The 13,381-nt window shown below is 34.4% G+C and overlaps 3 protein-coding genes across 5 annotated transcripts; 2 read left to right on the forward strand and 1 right to left on the reverse strand.

Annotated features, from left to right (window-relative positions):
• Nucleotides 975-2,543, forward strand: LOC104769215 (3-hydroxyacyl-[acyl-carrier-protein] dehydratase FabZ-like). The gene is made up of 4 exons (XM_010493368.2): nt 975-1,261; nt 1,340-1,400; nt 1,516-1,660; nt 2,114-2,543. The coding sequence occupies exons 1-4, from the start codon at nt 1,060-1,062 to the stop codon at nt 2,366-2,368; spliced, it is 663 nt and encodes a 220-aa protein (XP_010491670.1). The 5' UTR covers nt 975-1,059; the 3' UTR covers nt 2,369-2,543.
• On the reverse strand, nt 2,736-5,678 carry LOC104769216 (probable inositol 3-phosphate synthase isozyme 3). Its single transcript, XM_010493369.2, has 10 exons — nt 5,393-5,678; nt 5,184-5,252; nt 4,854-4,989; nt 4,442-4,689; nt 4,094-4,320; nt 3,896-4,011; nt 3,615-3,791; nt 3,336-3,524; nt 3,180-3,242; nt 2,736-3,095 (listed from the first exon to the last, which is right to left on the reverse strand). The coding sequence occupies exons 1-10, from the start codon at nt 5,578-5,580 to the stop codon at nt 2,976-2,978; spliced, it is 1,533 nt and encodes a 510-aa protein (XP_010491671.1). The 5' UTR covers nt 5,581-5,678; the 3' UTR covers nt 2,736-2,975.
• Nucleotides 9,037-12,940, forward strand: LOC104769217 (sulfate transporter 2.1). 3 transcript variants are annotated; one of them, XM_010493371.2, is made up of 11 exons: nt 9,037-9,207; nt 9,250-9,623; nt 9,743-9,791; nt 9,875-10,323; nt 10,551-10,781; nt 10,870-10,996; nt 11,325-11,611; nt 11,723-11,916; nt 12,046-12,137; nt 12,372-12,448; nt 12,531-12,668. In XM_010493371.2, the coding sequence occupies exons 1-11, from the start codon at nt 9,141-9,143 to the stop codon at nt 12,660-12,662; spliced, it is 2,079 nt and encodes a 692-aa protein (XP_010491673.1). In that variant the 5' UTR covers nt 9,037-9,140; the 3' UTR covers nt 12,663-12,668. The 3 variants fall into 3 exon arrangements, with proteins under 3 accessions (XP_010491673.1, XP_010491674.1, XP_010491672.1); XM_010493372.2 differs by having other exon boundaries at nt 9,037-9,180; nt 9,223-9,623; XM_010493370.2 differs by having other exon boundaries at nt 9,038-9,623; nt 12,531-12,940.

Genomic DNA, 13,381 nt, shown 5'->3' on the forward strand with positions numbered 1-13,381 from the left:
TTATTAAAAAAAACAAAAAATTCACGGTAACATCAACACTTAAAACGGGCCTGAATCCTGATTAATCGTTCCTTAATAAAACTAACTAGTTGGAAAAGGGTAAATTTGGGAGGTGGTAAAAACAGAGAATGTGGATGCATGGAGGAGTGGCCCATATACTTAACTTCCTCACCAGCCACCAAACATAACAACGCCATTTTCTAAATAGTTGTGTCAGCTTTTTATGACCTCTGAATAATCTTATAATAAATTGTGAATTCATAGAAGAAACAATATTAAAAAATAAGGAGGAAACGTACAAATGAACATTAAATTTATGAAAATGACTGAATAATTCTTCTTAATTTCGAAAATATTTGAAAGATCATCATTGATCTATAGAAACTCAATAATAAATACTATGAATACTGCATGATAAGCATCGCTCTTCTCTATAATAATACAAAAAACGTAAAATACATGTATGCGTTTGGGTATCAAAATGTGTGTGTGTTTGTTCTTTTTTTTTTGTTGATAAAAAAATAGTTTCACAATTTTTTATGTCAACATAATGATCCGTATCTCTAAACGCAATGATGATTTGGATATACACATGAGAGTGTATTGGATTGAAGTAGTTGCTGTAACCTTTAATATTGGTCTTATACTACTACATAAGAATTTTGAGTTGAAGAGATAGTAAAGTGCCTAGTATTTTAGTTGAACAGTAAATTTATACGTCTATATTCGTAGTTGCAGCAATATATTGTAGGCGCAAGGTTGGTTGGTTTGGTTGGTATGATTCTGTTACAGTCATCATTGAACGGTTTACCAAATACATTTTCTAGCCTTCCATTATTAGAAAATAGCTGTAGCTGAACAACACAAATATAATATCGGTAAAAAAAAGGTTTAAATGGGCTTACTCATTGAAAAATAAGCCCATATTAGGCCCAAACAATTCATATAGTCGTCTCATAGTCATTGGATCGCCATTGTTTCCGTTGGAAGCTCTTTGAAAACACTCCTCCCTTCGAATTCTCCGTCCCTTTCTCTCTCTCACACTAGATCGAATCGGAAATGGCTGCTTCCAGCTCCGTTTTCACAGCATCCTCGTCGCGAAACCTTGCGACTATCCCTCTTCATCAGTCACTATCTCCACCGTTGCTCAGATCGAGCTCCGTCGCGTTTCGTCCCAAACGCCGATCCAGCTCGCTCGTCTTCTGCTCCACTGATGAATCAAAGAGCACAGCAGAGGAGAAAGAGATCCCAATTGAACTCAGTAATGTTCCTGCCTCTCCATTGCATTTTCATTTACAAATCAAGTTTCGATTTTTAAATGTTAAATCTTTATTTTCAGGGTATGAGGCATATCCAACGGTGATGGACATCAATAAGATACAAGAGATTTTGCCTCACAGGTGAACATTATATGAGAAAAAGACAAAAAAAAATCTGTTTTTTGTAAGCTGAAGTTTGTTGTATTGCGATTTCTGAAATCTGATTCATTCTGATTTGTGGATTTTTGTTGTGTAGATTCCCGTTTCTGTTAGTGGATAGAGTGATAGAGTACACGGCTGGTGTATCTGCTGTAGCTATTAAGAACGTTACCATTAATGATAATTTCTTTCCTGGCCATTTCCCTGAGAGGCCTATAATGCCTGGAGTTCTCATGGTTGAGGTATTATTACATTGCCCCTCTTCTTACTCCAAAAGTTTCAGTCTTTTTTTTTCATACGTTTACAGTTCAGGAGAAGCTATTTGAGGTTAGAAATCTAGGGTTGCTCTGATTCTTGCTTGCTGTTGAGCAATGATTTAGTTGATTAGTTTGTTTTTGAATGGTGTGACTCTGGGGAAAGAGAATGAGGGTGAATTTTGTGTTCCGGTTGAAGTGATGAAGGCTTTAGTTTAAGTTTCAGTTTTAAGAAAGGGACTAGATTTGAGAATAAGATTAGCTGTTTTATAAAACTAGTAGTCTCTATCGCAAGTGTATGTGGAATGAATGATTAGGAGGCTGTCTTATGTATTGTTGCAGTTAAAAAGAGCTACATATAGTTTGTCTGTAAAGTTTCATTCATTAGTTTCTGAGTTTTTCTGAGTTCAAAGTGGTGAAGTAGATGTTTTGTTTCGACAGGCCATGGCTCAGGTGGGAGGTATAGTGATGCTACAACCAGAAGTTGGTGGATCGAGAAGCAACTTCTTCTTTGCCGGAATCGACAAAGTCAGGTTCAGAAAGCCTGTGATTGCAGGTGATACTCTTGTGATGAGGATGACGCTTGTGAAGTTGCAGAAGCGGTTTGGGATAGCGAAAATGGAAGGGAAAGCATATGTAGGTAACTCTTTGGTATGTGAAGGAGAGTTCTTGATGGCTATGGGAAAAGAAGAGTGATCTCACATTCACGCCCTTTGCTTCTTCTTCATACGGACCTTGTGGCTGCTAATTAGTCGTCACACCTTAATTTGAGTCTCATTTCTATCTTCAGTTTAAAGATGTTTGTTTGCATATTATGATTATATTAAACAGGAACTTCAGTTTAGTATGCTCAAGTTATACTTGTTTTCAATGGTGACCATTTCTAGGCAGAGAATGAAGAGAACTTAAGATTCAAGTATATGAATTGAATTTACCAAATCAATTTCTTAACCATTTACAATAAGAGCAACTAATATATGATCAGAGGGATTAAGTTTTGATGAAAACAGGGTGTAAAATATATTCTCCAATGAAACATAATAACCATTTTATAAAGCTATAATTTATTAAGCCATCTCTTTCTATTATAAAATTGGAAGAATGTTCCGATTCAGCAGCAAGATACCAATACATGACATTGATATTTGTAAACAAGAAAAGATAACAAAAAAAAAAAAAGAACACTTACATTTTGAAAATGTCATTATTATTAATTAAAACATAGAAAGCAAAGAAGAAGCTAAGAGGCGGGTCTTGATCTCTTTATCACTTGTACAAGTGATAGTGATGACTGATCTCTTGATCACTTGTACTCGAGAATCATGTTGTTCTCAGGAGCAAGTCCAACACAAGCTCTGAGTACGTTCTCAAGCATTGCACGCTGCTTCGACAAAGCGTTCACAACTGGCGTGCCGGGAGGGACCTACATTCATTGAATGAAAGATATATATGTTAAGAACGTCATTAGAATTCAGAAACGGCAAGATGTTTGCTTTGTTTTGCTTACCAATGGTGCCTTTGAGAGGTAACTTAGGAGAGTAGCCACCGGATGGAAAGAATGAAACTTTCCCTGCAAGAAAACCAACAAATCATAAGACTTAAATCTAACATTTTTCTGATAATCATTGAACTTTAGATAACGATTTTGTAAACGATTAGAAACCTCATTTTCAGACTTGAACTTGATACGAGTAGTGAGCTCGGCAAGAAGAACAAGGTCCAAAATAATAGGAGCAGCTAAGAGAGAGTCTTCACAAGTGTTGTGCATCACAATTGTGTTAGTCCCTCCCATAAATATCTCTGATGTGTACTCGTCCATTGCTCTCTTGCTGTCCCCTACATACGGCACATACTGCAACACCATCCAATAGTATAGTTTAGTTTAATGTTCATTGGACACATTAAGAGATGGGTAGTTATGAATAACTGTAAAATTAATCACCTTAATGACCACAACGTGGTCAGGGTGTTCACCAGGCTCGTACAAGATGCCGTTGCTAGCAACCATATCATCCACAACATTGCTCTTCGATATCTCCTTTGACCGGAATGTTTGTGGCGCCGACAAGTTCATGCCGTCGTTGTTCCCAAGGTGGTTGTAGCTCACTATGGACGTCGGCTATATATGTTCATACACATAGACAAATGCAATTAATTTCGTTTTGTAACGTTTTATGAAAAAAATACAAAATTTAATTAAAATACTTATTTATGATTACGTACTTTGATACCGGCGCCAACAAGGAAATCGACGAGGACAGACTTCATCTTGGTCTGACCACTCTTGAAGTCATCACCACCGATCAAGCAGTTTCTCTCGATGGCCAATTCAATGAGCCCTGTAATATGTGCAAAATGTGATTTAACTAACAGAAATATGAACGTTACTAGATATTAAACTATAGTTTTGATTTAATTTACCAGGGACAAAAGTGTTTTGTGGACTTCCATTGATGAAAGGAACGTTCTCAAGAACACAAGCAATGGCGTAAAGTGTAGAAGGAGAAATCTCAGCCTCATCTTTCTCCAAAGATGACATTAGATTCTCCGTCGTGTCGTTAAGACCAACCACCACATCGCTGTATCTTTCTGTGTTCGCCGTCCACAGTACCACCACTTTTTCCACCTTGCTTCTCTCTTTGAACTCCCTAATTATATAAAAACGAACAAATTTATCTTACATTTGGCTAACTGTAAACATAAATCATTATTATTTTTTAAAATCTTTTTGGATACTAAAAGTCTAAAAGATAAAACCGTTATTGTTACCTGATGTCATTGATGACTTGTTCGAGTTGTTGTTTCTTAGTGCCTTTGATCACGTGGTTGGCACGTGAACCTTGGTTAGCTGCGATAAAATCCGGGTCGAAGATTCCAGGGAGTGGAACCAAGTGTTCCATGAAGGGACGGAGCTGCTTTTGGAGGTCGATGTCTAGGACCTTGGCACGTCCCATTGCGTCCGCTAAGTTCATGTCACTTATGTCCCATCCTCCAAACACAATTTCTTCCGGATTCACCTATCATTTTCATAACACATTGTAATAAAAAAAAATTATTATTTTTCTCTATTTTGTAATGTTCTTTAAAAAAATAAATGTAATATATTTTAATGTATTGAATGTAATTTTAGACTAAAATGCACAGTCAATAGTCAACAGTAAAAAAAAAAGGTAAAATGTACCATGGGGAGAAGACTTTTGAAGGGAGCATAGATTTCTTCGCCATTGAATGACCCGACCCGGATAGAGGATGCTTGGGTTAATGATCCGAAATAATTAGCTTGTTGCACTTTCTCCTTCGTGGCCCAGGATATTCCCCTGCCACCAAATATTTTGTTATTACATAAGAGAACAAAATCTGATTAAATAATACACAACTTGCTCATTATTCAACAATCCAATTGCGAGAATATGAATAAATTAGGACACTCGACTTTATTCCCTTTTGAAACAGTTTTATTATGATAACAAAACAATTAAGAAGAAGAAGAAGAATGAGATGTTTCACTTACTCACGATTGGCGATAATACCAGCGGTAAGAGTAGAACCATTGTTGCCACCCCAACCTACGAGCATTACTCTGCCAAGAAAATACAATTAGATAAAGCAAAAACATCATGAATCAATTAATAAAAGAAAAATCTACAAACATTATGTAATAATAATATAAAAAAATGTATTAAAAGGTGAAAAGATTTAAGAGAAGATGATGAGACAAACCCAAGTTTTGGAAGATGAGTGTCGGTCTTAAACTCATACTTCACGGTCTTTGGCTTCACAGTCCATTGAAACGCACCGTTTTTGTTCTCATGGACAAGCTCAGTGGTTTGGTAGTCGTACACTGAATGGATCTCATTCTCTGTGTAGTTCACGTTTGGAGATTCAACCTTGAAGCCATCGATGAACATTTTTGCCTAAGGAAAAAAATTGGAGAGAACTATGAGAGGGGGAGAGAACTATGAGAGGGTATGCAATTGGGGGTTCTGAATGCATTGGGGTGTGAGGCCAGGGTCGTGTTTTTATAGACAGGAGGGACATGTAGGTAAACTTTTTTGCTTGAAATATATTTTACAGTGACTCCATTTCAAGTAATATAATCTATTTTCTACACTATTGNAAAAAAAAAAAAAAAAAAAAAAATCTATTTTCTACACTTGTCATAAACCTGTGTAAACTTTTGTTTTGTTTTTTTACTTTTTTTAATAGATTTTATTACTTGAAATGGAGCCACTATATAAAGTTATTTGACTAGAAATTGAATGTAATTAAAAACTCTATAAGACAATATTTAAAACTACAATTTATGGGATCATGACTAGTGTAAAAAAAAGAAGATTTCTTTCTATAAAATGTGTTCAAAAGAGATATCTTACTAAATTTCTGATAAGGATTATAAAAGAAAATCAAAGTTATTTGACTGTGCTAAATTAAGAAATGAGGATATAAAAATTAATCATTTTAGTCAATATATCTAATAAAAAAAGAATACTTAAAAGACAAATTGCAAAGCAAAGCAATTTATTAAGTGGGGGTTATTGGTTTAAGATTCTATTTTAAAGATTTTAAATGTTAGGTAGAATATATTGTTATTATATTAAAATTTTGTTAAACTCTGTTAAAGTTCAGAGTTATTAGTTTGTGATTTGTAAAAATTCATTTAAAATCTTAACAAATTTGGGTTATTGGATTCAGACTTTTATAAGTCATTAAAAGTTTTGTGTTATTCAATTAAAACAAAAGAATCTAGGATTGTTAATTAATTCAATTATTATATTATTGGTTCATGATTTTAAATATTTTCTTTACGAAATAAAGTCATAGAAAATATAAAAAAAAATACAGAGATTGTTGGGAGCATTTTAAAGAGCATTTTAGAAAACTAAACAACAAAACTCTCTAGCAATCTTTAACAATCTTTTACTTATTCACTTTTTAATGATTTTGTTGAACTATTCAAAAATCTTTATAAATAAGAATCCAATAACACCCCCTAAATATTTCTATAATACAAATTGCAAAGCAATACTTATAAGTTAATGCCAATGGAATATTAGGGTACCTTTTTTTTTGTTCCTGCAAATGTGCTTCGAATCTACAATTCATTTTCTGCTTTTTTTTCCTATGCAATTGAAACTTATACCTTTGGAATTGTAATCAATTTTTGAAGTTAAATGGATCACGAAAACATAAAGCTTAAACGGTTCAAAAGTGAATTTAGAAGGGATGATCTTTTAGTATTTTTAGTCCATGAGAAGTAAGAAAAACACCCATTTGCAAGTACACAAGTAAAAAAAAAAAAAAGGTTAGACCTCTAGATTAGTGTATCCCGTGATAGTGTACAATGGAAAATAAAAAAACAAAAATGTCCAACGGTGCCGACTGCCGAATATACATAAGGCCCATATCAAAAGGCTTTCTAAGTAATTTTTCTGAAGCCCATCTAACTTTTGGGGATCAAACGTGCACGAGCGTGCGTGAACACGAACACACACGTACGTACGAGTATGATTTACAAAATGGAAACGTGTTTTTGGATACGTTTGATAGTTAGGTGAGTGTTGCTGACAAGTGACAACAAGTCAACCACCATTCGTCGAATATAATGGAGTATTAAGTCCACCTGAACGTTAATTTTTTTTTAACTTTTTCTTACCATATCTCTCTTTTTGGTTCCTGAATCTAAATGCAATTGGGCTCTCTAGTATTTATATACCACATGATTAACAACGGGTGTTTTTTCTTTTTTTTTCCCTCTCTTAAACGAGTTGTTATCTTGCTTCATATATTAATTCATAACAGTGACAATACACAATTGGAATCAGTTTTTTTTTCTTTATAATCCTTTTGCCGACCGTGAGAACTCAGCAAATTGGAAAAAAGGAATAACCTAAAACCTAGTCTTATGATCTTATCCAAATAATAGGCATACGGTGGGTCAGGGCCCAATTATGTATCCGTGTAACGTTTTTTGATATTTCAGATATCGAATATAATTGGTTGTTTCATCGTAGTCTTTTTTTTTTTGTCAACTCTTCGATAGTCTTCTTTTTTTTCTCTCTATCAGATATAGTGCTACTGCTAGTTATTTGAATTTTTCCTTAAAATTTAGAAAGTAGGAAAAAGTTCGGGATGTAATTTTGGGTGGCTACTAAAATCTTCAATTTGTATTCTACAAAAGAGGGAAAGTAACACAAAATACATTTCATTATTAGGTTTAAACTTCAGTTCAGAAGATTATACTTATTAGCATCATTTGGTAGGAAAGTATATGGCCATGCTTCCTTCATATGCCAACAACATGCTGTTGTCTTCCATCTCATATGTTTATCCTCGCAAACCTTTTGCAAAAACATTGCTTTTTGAGTCTATACATTTTAACCCAAAAATATCTATTTGAGTCCATTGCAATTTACATTCTTACCAAAAAGAACATGTAGCGTACTAGTTTATGCTAACGTCGTTGTCCTGTCAATGTGTCACCATCTGATTACACATTATACACGATGCCAGGAAAAATATACACATCATATATATACATATATACTTGTGCAACAAAATCTCGAGGGCGTTGACTTTGGTTGGACCCATGAAGTTCGAGGCACGCATATAGTGTCCACTCCACTTGGTCCGACCAAGACAAAGACATATCATGTATTGGCTATGGCCTAACCACTTCACTTTCAAAACCCATCACATGTTCCATCAATTGGTTATGATCTAAAAGTCTAACCAATAATATCAATCAATAAACCCTTTTAAGTACCAGAACATTATTTTGTAGTCGTGTTTATTTTGCTAAACCTAATATAATATGTTCTTACTTGTGTTAACACAAAAATTTGTTTTCGCTTTCCATCATAACATGCGTAGATAAGAGAACTGTGTTTGAGGCTCCATTTCATTTTCACCTACCACGTCATCATCTTAAATAAAACTATTAAGATAGAAATTTTGAATTTTTATTTTTATGCTAAAAAATTGATACAAAATTTTTATTAAAGAACATGAAGTAATCAAAATAAATTTTATCTTAATTACTAAAATTTAAATTATTAATACTTATATTGGATTATGTATTGATACTCGAATCCATAATTGTTGGTATCTACTTCACTAAATCTCGAAACCAAAATTTCGTGGGATGTCCTGAAATTTGAAAACGCTTGGAACGGATTATTAATTTAATTGTACCTCGCAAGATTTTGTACACCCCAGTCATTTTTATCACATTAAACTGTGTGTGTGTGTGAGGTTTTTTTTGTTTTCTTTTGTAAAAGAAAACACCTTTTGTGCTTTTGGTTTTAATTAACAAAACAAAAAAGAGGCACCATGAGATTCCACTAACTCATGTGTATATAAACATTAGAGAATCAGTCAATTCACTTCAGCATCCACACACTTTTGAATGCTCAATCACAGTTCTTCATAGTTAAATTACTTCCTCACAACGTCAAAAATCGAGAAGAAGATGAAAGAGAGAGATTCAGAGAGTTTTGAATCTCTCTCACATCAAGTTCTCCCAAAAACTTCAAATGGTGAATCTCTCTCACATCAAGTTCTCCCAAACACTTCAAATGGTGAATCTCTCTCACATCAAGTTCTCCCAAACACTTCAAATGGTACACACATGATCCAGATGGCCATGGCCAACTCAGGTTCATCTGCAGCCGCACAAGCCGGTCATCAAGACCAACCTGACCGGTCAAAGTGGCTGCTTGACTGTCCTGAACCACCCAGCCCGTGGCATGAGGTCAAGAGCTATGTCAAAGGCTCTTTCCTAACCAAACTCAAAAGATTCAAGTCACTTCAAAAGCAGCCTCTCCCAAAACGAACACTCTCTATCCTCCAAGCCGTTTTCCCAATCTTCGGTTGGTGTAGAAACTATAAACTCACCATGTTCAAGAACGATCTCATGGCTGGTTTAACCCTCGCTAGCCTCTGCATTCCTCAGGTACACAAACTTAAAATAATATCTTGGTCTATTTATATTCCTTTTCCTTAGCTTCAAGAATTCTAAAATTTTCTTCATAAAAAAAAAAAAAAAACTAAAACTCATTACTTTGTGTGCAGAGCATTGGTTATGCAACTCTTGCAAAGCTTGATCCTCAATATGGGCTATGTAAGTTTGTATTACATATTAAAATCTTATGAAATTTTTGTTCTTTAAATAAAAACCACATTGAACGTTACATTAATTAACAGATACGAGTGTGGTACCACCATTGATATATGCAATGATGGGGACATCAAGAGAGATAGCTATCGGACCAGTGGCTGTAGTATCCCTCCTTATATCCTCAATGTTGCAAAAACTCATAGATCCAGAAATAGATCCCTTGGGATACAAGAAACTAGTCATAACCACAACCTTCTTCGCCGGGATCTTCCAAGCTTCTTTCGGGTTATTCAGATTAGGGTTTCTGGTTGATTTTCTGTCGCACGCAGCCATAGTAGGGTTCATGGGAGGTGCAGCTATTGTGATCGGACTCCAACAGCTCAAAGGTTTGCTTGGTATCACTAACTTCACCACCAACACCGACATTGTCTCTGTTCTTCGAGCTGTCTGGCGATCTTGTCAACAACAATGGAGCCCTCACACTTTCATCCTCGGGTGTTCCTTCCTCAGTTTTATCCTTATCACTCGCTTCATCGTAAGTGGTTCTTTTCGTTGATTCGTCTACCACTATATAATTATAACGTTCTTTAAACCAATAAGCACTGACATATATAATGTATTAGGATAGTATATTGTTTCAAACGCAAATTCAAACGTGTTAAACGTGTATACTTTTATCTTAGAAACATCAAATTTTTCTAGAGAAAGTGTTAGATAATGAACTGAAATTAATTAGCAATGAAATATATGTACGTCTATTAGGGGAAGAAGAACAAGAAGTTATTTTGGCTACCGGCAACAGCTCCGTTGATCGCCGTGGTGGTGTCAACATTAATGGTGTTTCTAACTAAAGCGGACGAGCATGGCGTGAAGACGGTGAAGCACATTAAAGGAGGTCTTAATCCAATCTCCATTCACGATCTCGACTTTAATACTCCTCATCTCGGACAAATCGCTAAAATCGGTTTAATCATTGCCATTATTGCTTTAACCGTAAGTAGTTAGGTAGCATTAACCAATTTTTATTTATTTATTTGAACAATATTTTAATTTTTATCGTCTAATTACTTTTTTTTTTCAGGAGGCGATTGCGGTAGGGAGGTCGTTCGCTGGAATTAAAGGGTACAGACTCGATGGAAACAAAGAAATGATGGCCATTGGATTTTCGAATGTTATCGGTTCCTTCACATCTTGTTACGCTGCTACTGGTAATTGATTATTCAACTTATTATTTTTTATAATATAAACATTTACATGGACCATTTTTTGGTGGAATGTGAAATAAAAGTCATTTTTGGTGGAATGCCAATTTTTTTCTTTCTGATAGAGTTGATTACTGGTTTAGGAAACTCCTCTATTTTCTTAGTTAAAGATACATATACATTTCTACGAAACATCAAATCACGTCCACTTAATGGTTGATTGTGACCGAAAGTTTATTTGTTTAACAGTTTTAATTACGTTATGTAATATAAACATGTAAATTATATATATATTGTAAGTGACGATCTAAAGTATAACAATTTTGCAATTTAGGTTCATTCTCTCGGACAGCTGTGAACTTCGCGGCAGGATGTGAGACAGCAATGTCGAACATTGTAATGTCGGTTACGGTGTTTGTAGCACTCGAGTGCCTAACGAGGCTTCTCTACTATACCCCAATTGCCATCCTCGCTTCCATAATTCTCTCAGCACTTCCGGGATTAATTGACATCAATGAGGCCATTCACATTTGGAAAGTCGATAAATTTGACTTTCTTGCTCTCATTGGAGCTTTCATTGGTGTTTTATTCGCTTCGGTTGAGATTGGACTTCTTGTCGCGGTACGTGCTAGTAACGAAGATATAAACTTCATCAAAATAATTATTAGAATCATTTTGGTTATACATATATATGAAGATATTAATAAATGATCGTGCGTTTATGTTTGCTAGGTGGTTATTTCGTTTGCCAAAATCATACTCATATCAGTTCGACCAGGGATTGAAACGCTCAGAAGAATGCCTGGAACCGATATTTTTGCAGATACTAATCAATATCCTATGACGGTTAAGACTCCTGGAGTATTGATTTTCCGAGTCAAGTCTGCGTTGTTGTGCTTCGCTAATGCCAGTTCCATCGAGGAAAGGTATAGTATACTAACATTGTTTTATACATATATATGGCATGCATAACAATTCACTACAACGTTTAAGAATTTGATAAATATGTATATACATTTGATTAAGTATAATAAATGTGTTTTGATTGTCTATAGGATAATGGGATGTGTCAATGAGGAAGAGGAAGAAGAAAACATAAAGAGCAATGCCAAGAGAAAGATCCTCTTTGTAGTCCTTGATATGTCAAGTAAGTGGACTCACTAGGATAATGCAGATTATAAAGTATTTATATAATTATATAGCTCACCAAAAATGATCCGATAGATGAAATTCATATATTTTACTACTCACCTGAAGTCATCTGTTTTTTTATTTGGGTTGAAATATCGAGATAGCCACAATAAAAAAAAGATTTGAAACTGTAGTTTTTATTACTTTTATGTTTTGTTCAATCTTCTTTCTCATAATTATTTATTGATAGATTTGATAAACGTCGATACATCGGGGATTACTGCTTTGGCGGAGCTCCATAACAATCTAACTCAGGCTGGTGTTGAGGTAATTAGTTTACATTCTAACAATTTAATCCGTCGTTATCTCTTTAAAAACGACAAAAGATTGATCATTTTTTTTTTTGCAGCTAGTACTCGTGAACCCGAAATGGGAAGTGATCCACAAGCTGAATCAAGCAGGGTTCGTAAGCAAAATCGGGGGCAAAGTTTACATGACAATCGAAGAAGCTATCGATGCTTGCTTTGGATTAAAAGTTTAAAAATAGTTTTCTCTTAATATAACATATATATGTGTTACCGGATAATATTGCATGTGAGTTTTATGTCAGTTCTTGTAGTTTAAATAATGTGAGGTCTGCATGATGATGTTGTATAATTATTTACTACGTATAGTATATGTAATATTGTAGTGTGCCTTGGTACGTAAGCTCGGTCGTGATTAAATAAGTCATGCAAACTATAGAGTATCATGACGATCGAAGGGTGTGTGTAACAAAACTTGGAAATAATGTATATATTTATATGTACGTTTGATATATATTGGTGTTTTGTATGATGATTAAAAATGTTATTGATCGAGTGAGATTAAGTGGGGTTACTAGTTTAAGATTTTAGGGGTGTATTCAACTTGACATTTTAAGTGATTTGTGTAAAAGTTACAAATCATATGTTATTCAATCATGAATTTTAAAAAGTTTTTTGAAATCCACTGTTACTGAAATGATGATTTTAAAATCTACTTTAAAATCCACTGTTATTCAAAACAGTTTGTGGATTTGGATTTTAATAAGTTGTAGGGATTTTGGAGGATTTGAGAAGATTTGTTTAGTTAAAAATACACAAATCCAAATCTCATAGTTTTAGGTGGGATTTCAAAGAATTTTACTATAAATCATATCAACTTCCCTAAAATCTATCAAAATTTCAAATTTTCTAAATCCCATCAAATCCTCCAAAATCATTATTTCAATACACCCCC

This window comes from Camelina sativa, chromosome 20 (assembly GCF_000633955.1).
Source record: "Camelina sativa cultivar DH55 chromosome 20, Cs, whole genome shotgun sequence".
NCBI lineage: Eukaryota > Viridiplantae > Streptophyta > Magnoliopsida > Brassicales > Brassicaceae > Camelina > Camelina sativa.